Consider the following 23191-nt stretch of genomic DNA (forward strand, 5'->3'; position numbering starts at 1 on the left):
CCACCCACTTACATTTGGATTTTATTTTCACTTTCAATCATCCACCCATTCCATTTACTCCACTTGGAAATGTTTTGTATCTACTTGGATTAATCCGGGACTTTTCCTATTATTTTACATTTTCTTTTTTATGTATATATTTGGCTTTTCACTGAAGAATTTCCACTATAGACTTTTAACACAGTCCAGTTAGGACTGCACCTAGAGACTGCCACGTAGGTCCCTTCTATTTTTTGTCTGTATAGTTTTTCACCTCCCAGGTCCACAATACCCCACCCTTTCCCCTCCCCCCAACACTAGTGTAATTCACAGCGCAGACATATATACACCCTTTTCAAACACTTTCACTGTCTGTATTGGACAGATTTTCTTTGTTTGCTGCAGTGTCCACTTTCACCCACTGGCCCCCCATCACCTCCCTCCCTTTCCCATCTATCCAACACAGCGCAAGAGGTTCACCTAGTTTTAATTAAAATCATTGTTTAAAATCGTTTAAAAGAAGCACTTATATAAACTGATACTGGGATTTGCCATTTTGCTTGTGGGCATTCTGAAGCCCACAAGCATGGACTTCCGGGTAGCGGTTTCTCGAGAAATTTCACTGGCCGGCCCTGCGCTTTGTCTCCTAGGAAGCATGACACTTTTCTCCCAGGAGACATTGTGGAGACCCCCCAGCATACATAGCGCCGCCAGGGAAAGCAAAGTATACGCCTACTCCCGTGGGAGGAAAACCCGGAAGTCCTAATTCAGACAGCTGATTCAAGGTAATTAGAGCCGGGGAAAAAAAAGGTTAGGCATATGTGTATATAAATGTTGCAAGGATATGGATAAAGTAATGTTGAAAATTAGGGTGAACCTCCGCTTTAAGTGCAAATTATGCTAAAATCTAGAACTCTCTATAACAAGAAACAAAACTGAAAATGTTTGAGGGTCAATCCACCCAAAATAATATTTTAGTAACAGGTGGAGCCCAGTGTTCTTGGTCAGTTCCTTGGATGTTATCTACCAAAAGTAAGATCTCCCTGACATAACTTCCGATTCTCCTTTCTTTCACCTAGAAGTTTTGGGTGTCCCCACCAATTGTTGTGTGTTCCAGCTCTTCCTGTTACATTCTCCACCATTTTAAAATGGGATTATTTTATTTTTTAGCAGAGAGAGAGTTGGAACCCTTCATAATGGGCACAGCAGGTATGGAGAAAAAACTGTAAGGAGATTTAACAATCTAGGGGCAGATCCACAGACAGAGTACGCCGGCGTATCTACTGATTCGCCGGCGTACTTTCAAATTACCTGCGTCGTATCTTTGGTTTGAATCCTCAAACCAAGATACAACGGCACCTGGGTTAGATCCGACAGGTGTACGTCCTTGTACGCCTTCGGATCTAAAATGCAATACTTTGGCGTCCGCTGGGTGGCGTTCACGTCGTTTTCTGTGTCGGGTATGCAAATTAGCTATTTCTGACGATCCACAAACATACGCGCGGCCGTCGCATTCTCTTACGTCGTCTCTAGTCGGCCTTTTCCGGCGTATAGTTAAAGCTGCTATTTTGCGGCGTATAGTTAGACTTGCCATGTTAAGTATGGCCGTCGTTCCCGCGTCGAAATTTGAATTTTTTTTTTTGCGTAAGTCGCCCGTGAATCAGGATGGACGTAAATCACGTCTAAGTTAAAAAAAATTACATTGTTGCGACGTCCTTTAGCGCAATGCACGGCGGGAAATTTAGAAACGGAGCATGCGCAGTTCATTCGGCGCGGGGACGCGCTTCATTTAAATGAAACACGCCCCCTAATCGCCGATTTGAATTCCGCCGCCAGAGATACACTACGCCGCCGCAAATTCGGCGCAAATTCTTCCAGGATTCGATTTAAAGCCAGGTAAGATACGGCGGCGTAGCGTATCTCTGATACGCTGCGCGGGTGCAGATCTCTGTGGATCTGCCCCCTAGTGTTTACCAAAAGAAAAACGAAGGACCGGTTCACATCACAATTTCTGCATTCTGAATACGTTTTTGCATGAGCAATTTTAATGCGTTCCGGTGAGTTTTTAGTGCATTCCAAAGTGTTTTTTCTCCTTTTTCTTCTTCACCTCAATTAACAACTTCAATACAGGGCACTTTCACTCCCTTCCTGCCCATTCCAATTTTCAGCACTGTCACATTTTGAATGACAATGTTGCGGTCGTGCGACGTTGTACCCATATTAAATTTTGATAATTTTTTTTTCCACAAATAGAGCTTTCTTTTGGTGGTATTTGATCACCTCTGTATTTTTTATTTTTTTGCGCTATAAACATAAAAAGAGCGTCAATTTTGAAAAAAAAACACAATATTTTTGACTTTTTGTTATAATAAATATCACATAAAAAAACAAAAAAAAAAACGTTTTTTCTCAGTTTAGGCCGATATGTATTCTTCTACATATTTTTTGTAAAAAAAATAGCAATAAGCGTATATTGATTGGTTTGCGCAAAAGTTATAGCGTCTACAAAATTGGAGATAGATACGTCATTTTTTTTATTTATTTTTTACTACTAATGGCGGCGATCTGCGATTTTTATCATGACTGTGACATTGCGGCTGACATATCGGACACTTTTGACACTATTTGGGGACCATTCACAATTACCACAGCGATCAGTGCTATAAAAATGCATTGATTACTGTATAAATGTGACTGGCAAGGAAGGGGTTAACACTAAGGGGGCAATTAGGGGTTAATTGTGTGTCCTAGGGAGTAATTCTAACGGTAGGGGGAGGGGACTGATGAGAGGAGGAAACCGATCGTTGTTCCTACATACAAGAAACATACAATCAGTTCTCCTCTCGCATTGAGTACACAGTGATGCGAGCTTGCCAGAATACCGGGAAAACAAGGACGTCATATGACGTCCACCCGGAGAAATGGTGGGCGCCTGCCGCCGTCATTTTACTATACGCCGGTAGGCAAGTGGTTAAGGACAGTTGAGGACATGTGTGTTCCGGTAGATGTACTCCACACAAAGAAAATGCAACATGCTCTACTTTTGTTGACTGCATTGGAATGCACTGCACTGGTGTAAACGAGGGCCTTTGGAATCCATGTTAAACACTGTCCCTGTGTTTTTGATGCAGAGTAAAAAATGCACAATGGCCTGCATCTGGTGTAAATCAGCCCTAAATATCTGTTTCAAGTAGACTGGTGTGTTAAGAGAAAAAGTTACACTTCTAAGCAGGAATTTCAGCAGGGGAAAGATCAGAGGTTTGAATAATTACTTTATCAATTGCATGGGGTGTGCCTTCAATGGGCGTCTATACACTTAAACAACAGTTGGTGGTTTGTAATGGGCACTTAAATGATTAGGAAAGCAATAAAATAAATACATTTAATGTAATTAAATAAAAAAAGTGAAAAAACATTAAATAAAAAAAAATAGTTAAAATATAACAATTAACCACTTGCTTACTGGGCACTTGTAAGCAATACAATTGTGTACAAAAGGTCAATGCGTTTCTGGACTCCTGACAGACCCTTGCATCTTTCATCCAGTGCTGCACTGACGTTTCTGGATTTTGAGTCATGGGGAAAGTCATTTGGAGTGATGAGACCAAAATTGAGCTTGTTGGCCACAACCATAAATGCTACATTTAGAGAGGAGTCAACAAGGCCTATGATGAAAGGCTACGGAGGTGGATCGCTGATGTTTTGGGGATGTGTGAGCTACAAGGGCACCGGAAATTTGGTCAAAATTGTTGGCAAGATGAATGCAGTATGTTATCAAAAAATCCTGGAGGAACATTTGCATTCATCAGCCAGGAAGCTGCGCATGGGACGTACTTGAACCTTCCAACATGACAATGATCCAAAACACAAGGCCAAGTTGACCTGTCATTGGCTACAGCAGAATAAAAGTGAAGGTTCTGGAGTGGCCATCTCAGTCTCCTGACCTCAATATCATCGAGCCACTCTGGGGAGATCTCATAACGTGCAGTTCTTGCAAGACAGCCCAAGAATTCACAGGAATTGGAGGCTTTTTGCCAAGAGGAATGGGTAACTTTACCATCTGAGAAGATAAAGAGCCTCATCCACAAATACCACAAAAGACTTTAAGCTGTCGTTGATGTTAAAGGGGGCAATACACAGTATTAAGAACTGGGGTATGTAAACTTTTGATGAGGGTCATTTGGGTTGTTTCTGTTGCCATTATAAATTTAAAAACACAGTTAATTGATAATAAATGGCTTTAGCCAAACACTAACCATAAGTGAAAGAAAAGTTTTTGTGTTATAATTCATATTCTCTGAAAAATGGCCAAGCAATCATAAATTCTGCCAGGATATGTAAACTTATGAGCACAACTGTAAATGTGTAATGGAATGGCTGTGTACATTGTGGCTTACCAGTGTAGTTATTTTGCCGTGTAATTAGTTCCCTTTAAACTTCACAAGCTAAATAAAATAAAAACTTGAAAAACCTTTTCCAATGGCACGCAAGTGTTAGCGGAAAGCGAAGGAACCAAAAGATAATAAGAGATGAAAAACTTATCATCCACGGCTCAGCCCAAGATCAGATTGACAATAGATTTCTGATTACATAATGCCAGTGCATCCAATTACCGCCTCTACTGCAAGGAGAAAAATGACTTAAATCATTCTGAAAAGGTCCACGGGAGCAAGAACAATTTACGTAATCAATGATACAGGTAATTACAGGGGATTCAGGACTGGAGAACCTGGAGACTTTCTATCTGCGAGGACGGCAGCGTTCACCGTTGGGTAATTTAACATGGGATTCTTGCAATAAACATTCTCTTCCCTTCAGTTCTGACCTAATGGGGGGGGGGGGGGGAGTAATGGTACTTTTAGAGTTGTTCAGTCACAAGTCTCAAAATCTGCACAAAAGAAACAATAAGAAAATATTCATCATAAAAGGTTAAAAAATCTGAATTCAAAATTGACCTCCAGACAAATAAGCTAATTATAGAGCTGAATTCTGTTTATGGGAGCTTATTTACCTACTGAATGATTTGCATTTCTGTCCAGCAAGTCCTGAGATATAGCCAAGCCGGTGATAGGTTTTTCTGCAGCCTTAACCAATTCAGCCTGGCTGTGATTGGACAGTAAATGAGCAGAAGCAGGCTTTTGAGTCAGCACTCTGCTATCCCTCTCTTGTTTGCATGTTTCTTGCCGGCACACCTGATTGGTTTAAAAATGCTGCACCTCCCTTTCCCTGTCTGATTGTATCTATACTAAGGATATAACGAGGTTAGTTCTATCTCAGATTCAGGCACTTAAACTGGTTGGATTTAAAAATGAGTTTAATTGGCTTTATTCAATATATAACTACATGCAGTTATTATTCTAATTTGAGCTATAAAGTGGATGTTAACTTCCATGCATGACTTTTACCTATAAGGTAAGCCTATAATAAGGCTTACCTATAAATAGTGTAAATAGCTCCTAAACTTGCACCATTTAGGAGATATTTACTGTACATACAACCAGTGAAATCACTGGTGCATGTGCTCTGAAAGAACGGCCACCTCTGCCGTTTCTTCAGAGCCCTGTGCCGTGACTGGTGTAGGCTACGGGTCTATGCGTTTTGTCATACACTGACATTTACATTATGTGCATTCATAATTAAATGGTCATGGTGTTGGCCGGTAAGCGGTAAGAAGCCTGCCTATTGATTTCCAGCTTGGGACACATCTTCTATTTTCTTTCCATCTGAACTTTTTTAATGCTTATTATTTGCATACTGTGTATGGACATTGCTTTACATTACCGTATTTATCAGGGTATAGCGCGCTCCTGCGTATAGCGCGCACCCCTAAAGTTGCCCCGAATCCTGTGGAAAAAAGTTTTTTTTGTACTTACAGTTTTGGTGTCTTGCGCGGCGGCCTCGTCGGGTCCGGCGTCCGTCTGCGGCTTCGGGTGTCCTCTTCGTCGGGTCCGGCGTCCTTCTGCGGCGTCCTCGCGTCCTCCCCGCTCGTTTCCCGCGCCGAGTTTGAATACTGCGCCGACATATACAGAGCGCAGTACACGCGTGTATTGTCGGCAATGCTCGGCTACTCTCGCGCTGACGTCCTGTACGTCCAGGGCGTCAGCGCGGGAGGAGCCGAGACTGCCCGACAATACACGAGTGTACTGTGCTCTGTATATGTCGGCGCAGTATTCAAACTCGGCGCGGGAAAGCGGGTATCGGCGTATACCGCGCACCCACGATTTTTCCCTGATTTTCAGGGCAAAAAAGTGCGCGGTATACGCCGATAAATACGGTATATGCATGTTGCACATTCGATTGTAATATTTGACACAGTGCCATCTATGTGTATTTATCACTTGAATTATTAATTACTTGTTATGTCACTTTATGCACATACTACTTTATGTATTTTCTATATGAATTGCAGATTTTAGAATTTATTACTCAATTTTAAGATTTTTTGCACATTGGTATGAGATAATCACTTTAGAACTCAGCGCTACTTTTTTATATTTTGTTACACTTCGGAAGTCTTTGATTATCAGAGTAGCAGCAGGTTTTCACATATTTTCATAATTTTTTATTTTTTTGTAATTTCTTTGGTTGGTCTTGCCTCAGGCCTCGTACACACGACTGAGTTTCTCGGCAAAAACCAGCAAGAAACTTGCTGGGAGATATTTTTTTGCCGAGGAAACCGGTCGTGTGTACATTTTCGTCGAGGAAACTGTCGAGAAACTCGACGAGCCAAAAAGATATCATGTTCTCCAGGGCTCAAGTCCTGCGGGAACGCGTGGGAACGGAGTTCCTGCACTTTTTTCACAGCGGGAACGCAGTTCCCTTTGCAGGACTAGAGCAGCCTCAAGCAGCCGAGCCGCCCGAGCCAATCCTTCACTAAGCGGCGATGCCCAGCTGGAGTCACTGTCAGGGGCAGGCGAACCTTAGTAATCCTTTATGTTACTGGCCGCTTCCTGTATATGGATTCATGGGGTAGTGTGCGGGTCACTTCCTCGATGCCGCAATGTCTCCTGGGAGCTTTTGTCATTGTTCCAAGGAGATATTGCTGAGGTCTGCCGCGAGTTATCGCAGGATTTAGAAAGAACTTGTTTAAAAAAAAAAATATGCGGTTTAGTAATTATGCATATGAGGGTATCATTTTTTTTTTTGGTGGGGGAGTGGATCTTGGGTGGGAGTTCCCACACTTTTTCCCCCAGGACTTGACCCCTGATGTTCTCTATTTCCTCGACGGGAATTGAGAAACTTGCCTTGTCGAGTTCCTCGACAGCCTAACAAGGAACTCGACGAGGAAAACGTTGTGTTTCGCCCGTCGAGTTCCTCGGTCGTGTGTACGAGGCTTTACATAAGATGAGCAGTGTACTGCTTCTCCTCTTGTTGTCAGGTCATATACTAAGGGGAGCTGTAAGTGGAACTTCAGGAGAAAAAAATAAATGCAAATAGGCCACCTGCCCTACCAGACAGATTTCTGGCACGTGCCGGAAATGTAACACTCCCATTGGTTGTGCTCTCAACCAAACTATCAAACCATCCAATGACTGGTGCCATAACTGATCACATGTACAGCATCATGGCATTTGTAGATTAAACGGAGGCAAAGATGGCACCTTCGCTGAAAATGATAGCAGGGTTTACTAATGCCCTGTACACACGGTCGGACTTTTGACCGGCCAAAATCACATAGGAATTCTGTCGGTATTCCATTGGAGTAAAATAGAACATGTTCTCTATCTAAACTCTGACAGAATTCCTCAGAAATTTCCGATGAAAAAAGTCAGATGGGGCATACACATGGTCGAAAATTCCGATCGTGTGTACAGGGCATTACACATTAAGTCTTTCACCATCTCCAGAAAAGACAGCAAAACTCCTTATTATGATGTTTGACCCCTTAATACTGGAGGTCAAACAACGCTTGTTATCATTTGCATGGCTCACACTCGTTTGGCTCACAAGACCTCCCAAGGTACCCACTCCAAAATGTCCTCTCATCCAGCACAGACCATGAAATTAAAGATCAAAGGGTAATATAGTATAGTATAATACCATTTGATAATTCCAGTTTATTGTCAACAAGTAGCGTGCATCAGCGAGTGTACTCACATAGAGCAAACAGTGTACATACAAATTGGCAAGCAATACACATTGGCACCCAGTGTGCATGTGCGAAAACAGGATGATGTCAGACTACTTGCTTTGTCCAACGCATTTCATTAAAAATAAACGTCTTCAGGGGACGTAGAAGCACCACATATAAATCATTTGGCAGAAAAGACAATTTCCTAACATGTATTTTATTTGCGTAGTTAGCTATTTGCCTGGTGTTTAATGCTTTAAAAATGATTTCCATGTTCCAAAATGTAAAACGAAATCAAACTTGACCAATGTGTTTGCTGTTTCATGTTTGGAGGTTGTATACCAGACATTTCACAGATAATATTTGTATTTCTTAGATCCCTATGTCAAAGTCTCCTTAATGTGTGAAGGGCGGAGACTGAAAAAAAGGAAAACCACCACAAAAAAGAACACATTAAACCCTGTCTATAATGAGGCCATCATCTTCGACATCCCTCCAGAGAACATGGACCAGGTCAGCCTTTCTATAGCCGTCATGGATTATGACAGGTTAGTATCTTGGCCTCTGAGTTTGACCTTTGACTAGGAGCCTTTCCTGAGACATTGACAGGGCTAAACTCTGATAAATGTTATGCTTGACAATCATTTGATCCTCTTGCTTCAATAGTCTGATTCACTGATAGGGAAAAAACCTTTCAACTCTTCTGATGTGCATATTTGATTTAGGTAGCGTGACTCAGAAAGTACTAAAGCAACTGAATCAATGTAACAGCCAGAAAAACGTTATTTTCACAAGGGGTCAGCACTGATAGCTCCAGTGTTCTTACTTTACATAATTCCTTAACCACTTCAGCCCCGAAAGATTTGGCTGCTCAATGACCGAGCCATTTTTTGCGATTCGTCACTGCGTCTTTTTAACTGATAATTGCGCGGTCGTGCGACGCTGCACCCAAACAAAATTGACGTTCTTTTTTTCCCACAAATAGAGCTTTCTTTTGGTGGTATTTGATCATCTCTGCCATTTTTTTTTTTTGCGCTAAAAACAAAAAAAAAAAGCAACAATTTTGAAAAAACACAATATTTTGTACTTTTTGCTATAATAAATATCCCCAATAATAAAAAATAAAAAAGCAAATTGTTTCTCAGTTTAGGCCGATACGTGTTCTTCTACATATTTTTGGTAATAAAAATCGCAATAAGCATATATTGATTGGTTTGCACGAAAGTCATAGCATCTACAATATAGGGGATAGATTTATGGCATTTTATTATAATTTATTTTTTACTAGAAATGGTGGTGATCTGCGATTTTTATCGGGACTGCGACATTATGGCGGACACATCGGACACTTTTGACACATTTTTGGGACCATTGGCATTTATACAGTGATGTGTGCTATAAAAATGCACTGATTACTGTAAAAATGTCACTGGCGGGGAAGGGTTTACCTGTGTTCCCTGACTGTGTGTTCTAACTGTGGGGGGAGGGGACTGACTAGAGGATATGACAGATCATGGTTCCTAGCTATTAGGAACTCAGGGGGTAATCCACAAAAGGGATACGCCGGCGTATCTACTGATACGCCGTCGTATCCCTGTTTCTATCTATGCGACTGATTCACAGAATCAGTTACGCATAGATATTCCTAAGATCTGGCAGGTGTAAAAATTTTACACTGTCGGATCTTAGGATGCAGTACCACGGCCGCCGCTGGGGGCATTTCTCATTGAAATGCCGCGCCGGGTATGCAAATTAGCTCTTACGGAGATCCACAAAGCTTTTACGCTTCGTTTTTTCTCCGTAAGTATTAGTTTGCAATCGTAAAATTAGGGCTGCTTTTACAAGGCCTAAACTGTTTACACCTTGTAAAAGCAGACCCTTCTACCCCGCGTCGCTGTCTTTTTTTTTTTTTTTTTTTTTCGCCGCAACTCGTATTTTTTTTTTACGCCCGTCGCGATTCTTAAAACCCAGCGCAACGTAAAACCGTGCTAAGCACCGTCCAGCGCGGGAGCGCGCCTAATTTAAATGGGACTCGCCCCATTGAATTAGGAACGCCTTGCGCCGGACGGATTTAAGTTACACCGCTCAAAATTTCTAGGTAAGTGCTTTGTGGATCGGGCACTTAGATAAAGATTTTGCGGCGGTGTAACTTAAATGCCAAAAGTTACGGCCGCTCTTTGTGGATTACCCTCTCAAGATCTGTCTCTCCTCACATCCCTGTTCTGCCTCTCGTGCCCACGATCGCTCGCTGCCATCGGTCATTGCAACCGCCGGTCATGAGCATCGACACCCCCCGCGATGCAGCTTAAAGGGACCGACGTACAGCCAAGACGGTTTGCAGGATCTTGCCGACCTTGCTGGTTGGCAAGTGGTTGAAGTGTATGTAAACAAATAGACAAAATAACATTTTCTTTCTGTCGGGCTATTTTCTTTTCACCTGGTGAACCTGCGATTAATACACTTGCTTGATAGCTTGGAAGATAGATAACATTGTGTGTGACTTAATTTCACCCAATTGACAAGGACACATTTCTAGAACACATTAACATGTACTTCCTGAAAATTTACTTCTTGGACTTTAAAAATGAAAACAAATTTAGCTACCACCATCTAAGGACTGGTAAGCCTGCCCCATCTCCTGGCTGGAGGGCATCCATTATCACCTAGCTCCCCTCCAGCCTGGCTGTTCCTGGCCTGCTCCATTCATCAATTGTATTATAGTTCTTTTAATCATGGAGGCTCATCATCACTTGTGGACATTATCTAGAGCTGTGCACATGCAAAATTAGCCTGCCTAGGAATGCCCACCTTTTAAGAATTACATCCACCCATCAAGGCATCCTGATGTTTGAATAATTCCTCCCAAGAGCCAAAACACTGCTTTCATCAGGCTTTTGTGTTAAAAGAGTTGTAAAGAATTTTTTTTTTCACCTTAATGCGATCTATGCATTAAGGTGAAAAAGCATCTGATGATGCCGCCCCCCCCCCCCCCCAAGCTCCCGTTTCACTTACCTGACCCCTTGAAAGTCCCGCGCTCGGTCCCGAGATCCTCTTCGCCGCTCAGCCTGGCCGTTGATTGGCTAGAGCGGATGGATTGAGAGCAGCGCAGCCATTGGCTGGCTCTGCTGTCAATCACATCCAGTGATGCAGCGCGCCGAGGGGCGGGGCTGAGTCATACAGTGAGCAGCTATGGCCGCTCGCTGTATCACGGGAACGCACCCGCAAGGACTCATCACCATGCGAGCTCTCTCGCATGACTGTGGTGAGTTCTTGCAGGTAGGACCAGAGACAGCCGCCGAGGGACCCCAGAAGACATGGAACGGGGCCACTCTGTGCAAAACAAACTGCACAGTGGAGGAAAGTATAACATGTTTGTTATTTTAAAGACATTTCTTTTTTTTCCTGTAGTAACCCTTTAAGTACTGTGATGAGTACTGAGTCAGAATGCTGTGATGTTTTCAGTAAACTATGAACAGCACCCTGCCGGCCCCTCCCACCAGGCATTATCTGCCTGCATTGCATAGAGCAACATGGAGATGCAGTGATGACAAGAGGAAGTGAAGAAGGCAAAATATAAGGACTTTAAACTTTATTTCAATTTGATTTATCCGGGAAAATAATCTTTTGCATTTTCCTTTTGCTTGCCAGATAGTTAAGTGGAACTCTAATTAAGTGATTTTTCTTTCACAGGGTGGGCCACAATGAGGTGATCGGAGTGTGCAGAACTGGCATTGATGCTGAGGGACTTGGCAGGGACCACTGGAATGAGATGCTGGCTTATCCCAGAAAACCGATCACACACTGGCATGCTCTCACCGAGGTAAAACTCTCTTGCCTTGCAAAGACAGTAACTGCAGCATCTTAACCCAATAACTGCACCATTTTTAGAGATTACCTAACACAACATATTAAAGGGGTTGTAAATATTTGTTTTTTATTTTCTAAATAGGTTCCTTTTTAGCTTGTGCATTGTTGGTTCACTTACCTTTCCCTTCCATTTCCCTTCTAAAGGTTTTTTTTTTTTTTGTTTTCTTTGTCTGAATTTCTCACTTCCTTTTCCTCCTCAGTAAGCTGTTCTGGCTGACTATCCACCGCTCGGATGATGGTGGAAAGCTTACTGAGGAGGAACAGGAAGTGAGAAATTCAGACAAAGAAAAAAAACATTTAGAAGGGAAATGGAAGGAAAAGGTAAGTGAACCAACAATGCACTAGCTTAATGGAACCAATTTAGAAAATTAAAAACAAACCTTTACAACCCCTTTAAGACATGTCTGCTCCTTTTACCAGGGTGAGTTAAATGAGAACCGAAACTCGGCTGCCTGTTAGCATTCTTTAAATGAAAAATTCAATCAGTTATATTGAAGGGGCAGTTCCAATGTCCAAGATGACACAAGTATATTTTGGATTAATACTGGTCATCCAGGATAAGCCAAACTTGGTCAACTTCCAGTTTATCCATAAAGTGTCGTAAAATTCAATCTGAACTCAATGGCATTCAAATTATCTTGCTTGTTCAACTAATGAAGCGTATTAGGAACGGCCCCAACCCCCCCCTTTCCAAAATTGCTACCGTGGGTAGGGATAAGGGTACTTTCACACTGAGAAAGTACCGCCAACGTCGCGGGCGTTGGCAGTAAAGTGCCGCTATTTTTTAAACCGAAAAATAGTTAAAACCACCTGCAAAAAGCCGCTTAAATTCAGTGGGCAGGGGTGCTTTAGGAGCTCCTACAGCGCCTCAAAGATGGACTTTTTTTAGCGTCCTGCCAGCGCAACAGCCCTCGGGCTGTCACACTGGAGATGAAAGAGCGGCTCTTTCAGAGAGCTTTGCAGGCACTATTTTTAGCGCAAAACACCTGCAAAGCGCCGCAGTGTGAAAGCAGCCTAAAGCCGCGAACACACAACCATTTTTCATGACGTGAAAAATGCCATTTTTTAAATTGGTCGTAAAAAACGGTCGTGTGTAGGCTCCAGGGCATTTTTCTCGTTGCAAAAAATGGGAATTAAAAATTTAGAACATGCTCTATTTTTTTTCGTCATTTTTCACGTCGCTGTTTTTCTTGACGTGAAAAACGGTGGTGTTTACGCTTTAACGATGGGGGAAAAAAAAGCTTGCTCAGAAGCAAGCTATGAGATGGAAAATTTGCATAATCAGCACAAAGGGTGGCGGCATTCTAATGGAACGTCCCCTTTTTAGTGCCATTGTACGTTTTGTACGTCACCGCGCTATGCTTGAGCATTTTTTATCATGATCGTGTGTATGCAAGGCAGGCTTGACAAGAATCAAGTCGAGAAAAACTTAGTTTTTTTCTGTGACATTAAAAATGGTCGTGTGTACGCGGCATTAGAGTTGTGGTGGATTGAAGGACAGTCTTATGAAGTAGGTATAGCCATTAAGGTGTTTCTAAGGCCACAGATACCCACCAAGGGGGAACCTTGGAAGTACAACAGAAGTACGTCAGTCAAATGACCAGGTGTGGTAAAAAAAGTTTGTTATTCAACGTCTATAATAAAAATGTTTTGAGGGTTGCAAAAAATCCCTTTTCCTTGGGGCTTCTAGTGCTGTGGCCTCTGGTCCCTTTCTTTCAGAACATTATGGAAATCCTAACCATCAAAATGACACTCAAATTAGAATTCAGATTTGACAACCAGAATTTGTTGACTGCCATCAGAAATGTATGATCGACTCTAGTCTCTCACTGTCCTATTGCCTGGTTCAACCAACCAAATGATCCCAGTGAGAATGGGTTTGCTTATGATGGGTAGGCCCCCCTCAGATCCATGTTTAATGAAAATATAATACAACATGCAATAATCTCAGGCAAGTTATTATTATTATTATTATTATTATTAGGTTAGAAACACTTTGCTAAAAAAATTAAAGTGACATTTGAATTTTGTGATTTATTCGTTTATTTCTCTTTTGAAACCCAGCTTCCAGGTCGGGCTACCAGCTTTGACAGTCAAGGTTCATGCTCCTCACCGAAGCCTCCTCTAACACCGTAAAAGTTGCCGGCATGGGTCTTTTCACCTGTAACTTCGGCAAATGCTTACCTATGACGCGAGTGTCCTTATCATAGTCTGTACAGCAGCCAATCAGAAAATGGTGTGACAACGCTCACTTGGGTTACGCAGCTTCCTAGATGCACAAGCAGAAGATGGGTCTGAGGCTCACACAAAAGCCTACCCTACTCTTTGTGAAGAGTTAACCCAGAAGCGTGATCTATAACACAGACACACTCAGGAGTAACATTTCTATGTAATCTTATAAATACGCAGGTGCCACCCAACATGGCAGGGGAGAGGGACACCTGACAATGAAGCAGTGCATTGTGGGTGCCATGCCCTACTTAATCCCTTATAGACCTCTTCCCAAATCTTATGGGGCCTAAATCGAACCAGCAGTTAAACAGCAACGAATGAATTATACACACACACAAAAAAAGTTATTAAATACGTATGCAGAGTAATTATGCCTAAAAAAAAAAAAAAGAAGAGCGATCTTACAAAGCAAAACATTTAAATATTTATATTGCTATTTACATATTTTTGTAAATTTCCATTTGGTGTTTCAATATAAAAGGGCTGGGCTGTAGAGAAGTATTTATTTTGTGTTCTTATTTGACAACTCCCTATAGAATGCCTGTATTTTGGTTACTTAAAAATAGTTTTTCTGCTGTAGAAATGGTTTATTTACAGCTGATAAAAAACAATCTTTGGATTAACATTAAGGGAAGAGGACTACAATGATGTTTACGAGTCATTCTGCAGTGATTATTTGATGTATTTTATTAAAGCTGAATTCCAAGCAAGCAGCTAAATACAGGGGTTAAGCGCATATAGGTGCATTTATTAACCCACCAAAAGAGTGTAATTCTGCTCAGCCAGTCTTGTGATCCAAACACCCCAGGCTAACAGCACAGCCAGGTTGGTGACTTTTTTGTCTGCTGCAGTTAAGCAACATTGCTTAGAAGCTGACACGGCTGTAAGCCTAGAGCAGTGATGGCTAACCTTGGCACCCCAGATGTTTTGGAACTACATTTCCCATGATGCTCATAAACTCTTCAGTGTAGTTGAGCATCAATGGAAATGTAGCTCAGAAACATCTGGGGTGCCAAGGTTCGCCATCACTGGCCTAGAGATTAGACAAATGTAGAAACATCAAAACATCACCAAGTCGAGGAAGTAACTGCTTAAACTGCCTTAAATTCAGGGCATTGTGCACTGCAGTTTGACTGGCCTATACAGCTTTCTAATCTTGCTGTTCTATGGACTAGATAGTTAAAATTCAGATATGTATTCTAAATGTATTTACAACTGAATGCCTGGAGTTCTCCTTTATAAAGAATAGGAATACGTGGTAAAACAAGCAAAAATTGTTTGATATTGAGTAATATATATATATATATATATATATATATATATATATATATATATATATATATATATATATGCAACTTGGGATTTCACAAAAAAAGATAACATTAAATTAACAATATCCAAAGCACAGTAAATTGGAGGAGAATTTGTAAAATTTACCACAGCAACCAACAACAGTCAATTTAATATGGTTGCCTAGACAAGTGCTCCAGTTGGTTACACTTTTTGTAAAAAAATAAATACATAATATATATATATATATATATATATATATATATATATATATATATATATATATATATATATATATATATGTATATATACACAATGTATACTTATTTTATATATATATATATTATATACTGGAAAACAAGAACTGGTTTATTTGATAAGGAAAATACATGCATAAAGCAAAATTCTTTCCCATTTCACCACTTCCCATTAACTACTATCTATTTTAGTTTCAGATTTACATTCTATATGTGATTATAATTACTATTCCCTCGTACATATGCGATTTTTACGTTTCTTTATAGTTGCCTTTAAACTGTGTAAGCTGGTATGATAAATGGTTGGTGCACCTCAAAACTTTTGGTTGTATGTAGAATCTCTTGGGTTTACTTTTTCCAGTGGTTGCATTAATGGATCTTGCAAAATCTCTACTTTGAAAATTCTTTCATCCTTCCCTATGTAACACAGCGAACATGAGACACCCTCCCTCCTCCCCCATATATAGTTGCATCTGGGCACTACAGTGTAATGGTGTAATCGCTGAGGCCCCCATATAAGAAGTCAATGGCATATTCACCCTGTTTTTCTGCCATATGAGCTCAGGGAAGACTGACCTTTAAATGTCCATCTCCCTTTGTCAGTTTTTGGCTTTGTTTTTCTGGCAACTTGATGCTTGTTGGAAGCACAAAAATGAAAAATTTAAATGAGCAATACCTCCCCTAGAACGTTGATTTTTTTTTTGCTACTTGTAAAGTAAAAACAATATGACAAAGTCTTTTTTTTTTTTTTTTCCAACTGCTGTTCATCTTGGTTGAAGACTTTCACATGCTTAACAGTCTTTGATCACTTATAATGTTGTTATATGGATCCAATGCTGATGAGTTCCCCTCAAAAGTCCAACCATGGAAAATAGCAGGTTGGAAATCTCCTCTTCCTAATACACTGGCGGCAGGGGTTCCACTTTTCTTTATAGGCCTATGCATGAACAGAGGTCCAAAGCTGCCAGCTTTTTTAAGGGAGGTACTAGAAAGTACACCTGAAGCCTCCCCGTGTATTCTAATGCAGTGCTTATTATATAAGCATTTAATCAGCATATCCGAAGGATGCCATTTAGGGGATAGGCTAGTTTACTTAATCCTGTGCAAGCTTTTAACAGTAGCTGAGTAAAGAGAACACCTTATGGTACCTACTTTGCGATGGCAGGCTAAAGCTAGCCATTGACGTCTCAAATTAAATCAACCAAAATTCAAGCAGCCTATAGCTAGATTTATACTTATCACCGTGCGAGTACCACCTGGCTCAGGCCAAGTCAATTTAAACATCAACTGAGCCAGGTGAAAAATGTTCAGCTCAACAGTGACTGCATCCCATCAGATGCAGTCACTGTCTGGGTATTCAGGCACCTGCTGGTGCTCCCACTGTTTGAATACAATTGCCATCTGTAGAGAGTCCTCCATCTACACTATTAGCATTAATGGGAGTGTTGATTGACTTTTTTCATTTGGTCCATGGGACTAAACAAGAAAAGTTGAGCCATGTATTGCCAGCCTTTGTTTACTTTTTATTTGCCCTTCACGGTTACTTTCAACACCTACCACACCACCATGGTCAGAGCAGTAGAGCTGGCAATAGGCAGCACTCTCTATCTCTTGATATTTATTCCAAACAACAAACAGGTTAATTTTTAATTAGATTTTTTTATTTCTTTTCATATATACACATTGTGATTGTTACAAGACACAATTCGTTTGACTGGCTCATTACAGGAAAAAAACAAATGTGTTAAAAGATTTCAGGTGATTTCTCATTGTTTTGTAGAGTGCAGGGGTAACCTGGTACATTTGGAATACAGCTAAAATGTGCATAGTTAGGGAGTATTACAAGCTTCTGGTCATCTGTAAACAGGTGGATGACCTTATACCAAATAAAAGGTCCGTTAGACATGGCCAGATCTGCCTTCCTGCTTAATTCACTGGATTCCAAAGATTGAAGTGTTGAGCGCTGGACACTAGGGTAAAGAATAATATGCAGGCATTTAATGAGGACAGTTCTCTATAAAACAGGGGAAGCCAACAGAGGTCATTGTAGTTGTGATGCAAAAAAGATGGTAAAGAAGTTAGAGTGTCAACTAAGTGCAATAGGTCCTTTTAACTTTTCTTGTCAAAGTGAGAGTTACACAAGTAGCCAACACATCCTGGGGGCTCAATCATCCCACCCCCTCCTCCCCTCACACATACACACACACACATATATATATATATATATATATATATAGATCTATATAGATATATAGATCTATATGACTATAGCCCTATATATATATAATCCTTTAGCCCTGATGAAGATAGATTAGTAAGCCCCTGAAATGCATTGGATACCCCTGTGACTCTCACTTTAGCAGATCCAAATCCACTGGACCTGGATCTATTACATTTAGCTTGTGCTCTCATTTCTAAACTGTATTATTTGCTCCATTCATTGAGACCTAATCTTGACAGGTCAGTGGCAGATGACACTCATCAATGTTTCCAGTCATTTGTTCAGGAAAGCTTATAGCTCCATGGATACACTTGCAATGGAAACAGGCTGTACCTTTTACACTGCCCTCTGTTGGGTGTGAAACTCTAGCATATGACATAGCAATTTTGTATCAAAACACTTAACAAAGCAAGTTTTCTGTTAGTAAAGTTAAACAATGTTAAAGCATATCTAAACCCAAAGACAAAAATGTAATATATTTTTTCAGCCTTCTCCCAAATACTTTCCTTTAGGTGATCCTGTCAGTAACAATCTTCCTGCCTCAGAGTGACAACACTTCACTATAAAGAAACAGTGTTGTCATGCCATGTTTATCTAAAGCCTGATAACAATGTTTGAAATTTCACTTCAGACTACAGGAAGTTACAAACACTGCATTTCTAAGGCCTCATTCACACTACGGGCCGTTCGGGTCCGTCTGTCACGGACCTGAACGGCCGCTCCATGCATCGCTATGGAGCGTCGGATGTCAGCGGAGACATGTCCGCTGACATCCGACCCGATCCAACCCGCTAAAAACAGACGTATGGGGGCCACGTCCCCATCCGTCCATGCGGATTGGATTGGGTAAGATCTGATGAAAACGGACATGCTGTCCGTTTTTATCAGATCGCTCCATAGGGATACAGCGGTGCCCGACAAGCCCCTCCCCGCTCAGTGAGCAGAGAGGAGCTTGTCATCCGTCGGCTCAGCAGAGATCTGCGGACTGATCTCCCGCTGAGCTGACGGGAGCAGGGGGACTCCGTAGCGACAGGATCAACATGTATTTTTCTGTAGGAGCAGATAGTATACTTAGCCTTAAAAAATAAAACTAACGTAGCCAGCACATTTAAGTAAGCTGCAATATATTACATTTTGTTCTCAGTTTTAGATATCCTTACAGGGCTACCATAACCAGGTCAAATTCCACCAACTCGGAAACACTTGTGTGCCAGATTTCAGCGTGCCTTACTCCTTGACACTATACATGGACGCGTGTCTCCTCTTTTTCTTAATTCATTAAAAAAATATATATTTTTCTCCAACACATAGCTTTGCTTTCCTGTAGCGAATTAAGTTGTTTGTGCTGCATCCTAAATAGAAAGGTTGGGAGGGGGGGGGGACATCAAGTGCTATTTTTGCAGCTGCTGACCTTCCGTTTTAATGGCACTTTCAAGACAGTACATTAGAGCTAGAGCCTATTATAATGTTGTTGAAAGAGCCAATTAGTACAAGGACAGTCTGTTGCTATGACACGGACCTCTCAGTCTCTGCACAGTTTGTCAGACTGGTACAGTAAACACATTAGTACATTGGAGGCCTATGCTACCAAAGGTGAGATCCCACATAAGCAATGTGCACTACCCCCTGGCAATAGACAATGGTTCTCACCTGTACGTGCATCACATCAAGTACACCCATGTTCGGTAGTAAATCTCTGGAAAATACCTTACTGTGAATGAGAGAATAACACAAAATAAGTGACACATAGTTCACTCCATTTATTAAAAATCTGTTTAAATTTAAAAAATTACAGTTAAATATAAAATAAAACTTCTTAAAATGTATTTCAGGAATACATCCAAAATTAATATTCCTATTAAAATAAAGATTTTTTTTTTTCATTTAAAACTGAATTCCAGGTAGCTAAATAAACAGATGAAATCCATATGTGAGGGCTGTTTAACCTGTCAAGGGATCTGTATGTTTTTCCATCCAGTCCTACCTGACAGGGTAAGATATCTGCATTTCCTGTGCTGTAGTTAAAGTGGTTGTAAAGGCTGAAGGTTTTTAACTTTACTGCATTCTCTGTATTAAGGTAAAAAAACTTCTATTGTCAGCTTCCTAACCATAGCCCTCCAAATACTTACCTGAGCCCGATCTTAATCCAGCACTTTGTCAGAGAGCAGCGGTGCCGCCCACTCTCTCCCTCCTCACTGGACTGCTGTCAATCAAATCAAGTGACAAAGGAGTGGGAGACAGGGGGCCAAGCCGCACTGTGTATGTCACAGTGCGGAGTGAGTCCGCATGTGTGTCACCATAGGAAGCGGCTTTCTATGGTGGCATATGGAGAAGAGGAGGTGCCTAGACCACTCGCAGGGGACCACAGAAGAAGAGGAACGGGATTGCTCTGTGCAAAACTTTTATATAGAGGAGGTAGGTATGATATGTTTTTTATTTAAACAAAAATTAACTTTACAATCACTTTAAGAAATACAGCTACTGTAGGTATTGTCCCTCCCTCAGCCAATGAAGAGCTCAACTCTCTGTCACTATGCTCTCCTGCCATCATCATGTTGCTTGTTAGCATATAAGCAATGCAACACACCTGATACGCTCCTTAACAGAGGGGTGCAGCCAAGAGGCTCTTCTGCCCAGAAAATTTGATAGTTCTGAATAATTTGAAAGGCAAGATTTTAGGGGCTCATGCACACAAGCCTTGCTCTCTGAAGAGAGCTCTGCATTCAGATAGCTCTTCAAAGAGCCTTTGACTGTGGTAAGGAGACGTTGTATTGCCTCCTTACTCTCTGCTTGAACCATGCTCTACTGCATTACAATGGGTTGCAGAGCAACCCCATGCACTTAAATGGGTCACGTTCGGTGGGTGGTACGGCCTGCCGAAAGTGATAGTCAAAATTCCTGCTGCGGCTGTGAAAAAAAGCATTGTGGCCATGGCATGTATACACCCCCAGCCTCTGCAATGTAACCGTGTTTTTTACTACCTTTATATAAATAGAAATAATAATAGAGTTAATTGATCAATGACTGGTGTTGAGGAAGGGCCGAGAATTAGGGTTTGTCTATGCCCAAATATGAGCTTTAAGTGCTTTACATTTTGAGCATCCTAAAGGAATGCAATTTTTTATGTGTGAATATATATTTTTTTTAATTGTAAAAGCAGAATTACAAAGCAGGAATTAAAAAAAAAAATTAGATGATAGTATTTATTTAATCATAATGACAAATAAATGCCTCAATAATTAGAAATAGTTATGAAACGATCACCCAAGATTAAAGTTGTGCTAAAAAAATTGTTAAGATAACTCAGTTTAGTCCCTATCTTTCTCCTCTTGTGAAGGTGAAGTAGACCCAAGTAGATCCAAAGAAGACTCGACTAGTGTGCATTCTTTTTCACAAAAAAAGTGTGCAGGCTTTTTCACAAAAATAAGCGCTACACTTTTTCATATTGACTAGTGTGCATTCAACTAGTAAATGTATAGGTGTTTGATTTCAATCCAAAACGGGGTAAAGCATTACTACTGCACCGCAGGACATTGAAGAAACCAGCTTATAACCTTAGTAATTTGAAACCCAAGAGAGAGCTTTGTAGATCTCCTTTGACAACAAAATTGACAACAAAATTCAGAACAGTTACAAAAAAATTGAATAAACAAATAAATAATAAAATAAAATGTTTGCAAAACGAATGCTTCATTTTAAAAGCTAACACCTGGATCGTTCCCACAACACCAAATCATGCCCCTTCTCCCTAGAGGTCCCCGCATGTACAGTATGTTGTGATTTTTTTTAATACCTTTTCCTGAAGTTTTTAAGCTGATTCAGATCTTCTTTGGCAGTGGGTTGTCCTCAAAGATGCTGAAAGTATCAGCCCCACTCTCCACTTCATCACATCGTGAGCACAGGGGGCTGTAATGATGCCCCCTCAGGGGCAAGACTATGATGACTTGAAGTTACTCCCGAAATGCGTTTTTATTTTGTTTTGCTAAAAAATGCATTCGTCCGAAAATCCGAATTAATTATAGTCGAATCTGTCATTGAAGGCTTATGACGTCTGTCGAATGTTCTAAGAAGATTTGACAGAGCAGCTAAACTGTATGACGCCGCAATTGTACATTTCCGGACGAATGGTACACCTACAAGCTATAGAAGAATTCTAATGTTGTATGGCACTAGTAATAATTATATTTATAGATTATTATTACTAGTCAACCAACAGTCAAATTCTTCTATAGCCTATGGGCCGAGCATTTGACCGGAAATGTATCATTGCAGCGTCGTACAGTTTAGCTGCTTTTCGAATCTTCTTAGATCTTTCGACAGACACCATGAGCCTTTAATGACAGATTTGACGTTTGTATGTTTTTTCGCTGCTTCGTCGAGTCTTCGTCGTTCATGTCGAATGGTCTATCCCAACACTGTCTCTATAATGTCAAATCTTTTTTCTCTATGTCAAATCTTTCCTCTCTATGTAGAATAATCTTGGACTAATAGAGTTAAGGTTAGGTACATTCGATCGCAGATTTGATAGACACAGAATGCTACTGTAAGTGTCATGTCAAATCTCCTATCTATATCGAACTGTTGTACCAATGAAAATAAAGCATTTTTTTATGTCGGATCTTTCGGATTTGGGATTCTGCACGTTCGTTTTTGTTTGTTAAAATGATAACGAAAATACCTGAAATTCGGACGAAAATGCATTCGGATGAAAACAAATGCACATGTCTACATTTTACTATTTTATAACCCAATTAAAAAAATAGCCCAGAAAGTAAAAATACCAAATTATTCATTGATCTTTAAAAAGAAAGTTACTTACAGATTAAGTTATCTGTAAAGTCTTTTTTTTATGTTTCTCGGAAAATTTCTTTCAGAAAATTGGTCTACCTGACTTGTATCAATGAATGTTTCTTTTAAACCATCAATGTAAGTAACTGTATAACTTTATTTAAATGATGATGTGATCATTAACTCCTTCAATGTATCTAGGCAGATCAAACAAGTTTGCAAATATTACCTCCATCCTTTTTCCCCTTTTCTTGCTGTTCATTGGGAGCTTAACTGGAATTATCATAGCTCCAGACAGATTATATTTCCACCTATTTCTTGATATTTCTTTCTGTAGACATGATTCAAAGAAAGCTTACCTAGTGATCTTTTTAATATGTGTGCTTCCCTGGTTAGTTTAGACTTGACTGGAAAGAATTTCTTATATATATAAGTGGAAATATTTTTTTTACCCCAGAAATTTTGGCAAATATGAAAAAGCCATTA

General features: G+C 40.5%; 1 protein-coding gene across 1 annotated transcript in view; it reads left to right on the top strand.

The window, feature by feature from the left end:
* The window catches only part of SYT10 (synaptotagmin 10), a 165303-nt gene extending 150764 nt beyond the window's left edge, over positions 1-14539 (top strand). Inside the window, exons 5-7 of the mRNA XM_040345577.1 lie at positions 8427-8598; positions 11741-11870; positions 13982-14539. Of these exons, the coding sequence (XP_040201511.1) occupies positions 8427-8598; positions 11741-11870; positions 13982-14053 (374 nt within the window). The 3' untranslated portion in view covers positions 14054-14539. The remainder of the gene's footprint in view (positions 1-8426; positions 8599-11740; positions 11871-13981) is intronic.
* The last annotated feature ends 8652 nt before the right edge of the window (positions 14540-23191 follow it).

This window comes from Rana temporaria, chromosome 3, assembly GCF_905171775.1.
Source record: "Rana temporaria chromosome 3, aRanTem1.1, whole genome shotgun sequence".
NCBI lineage: Eukaryota > Metazoa > Chordata > Amphibia > Anura > Ranidae > Rana > Rana temporaria.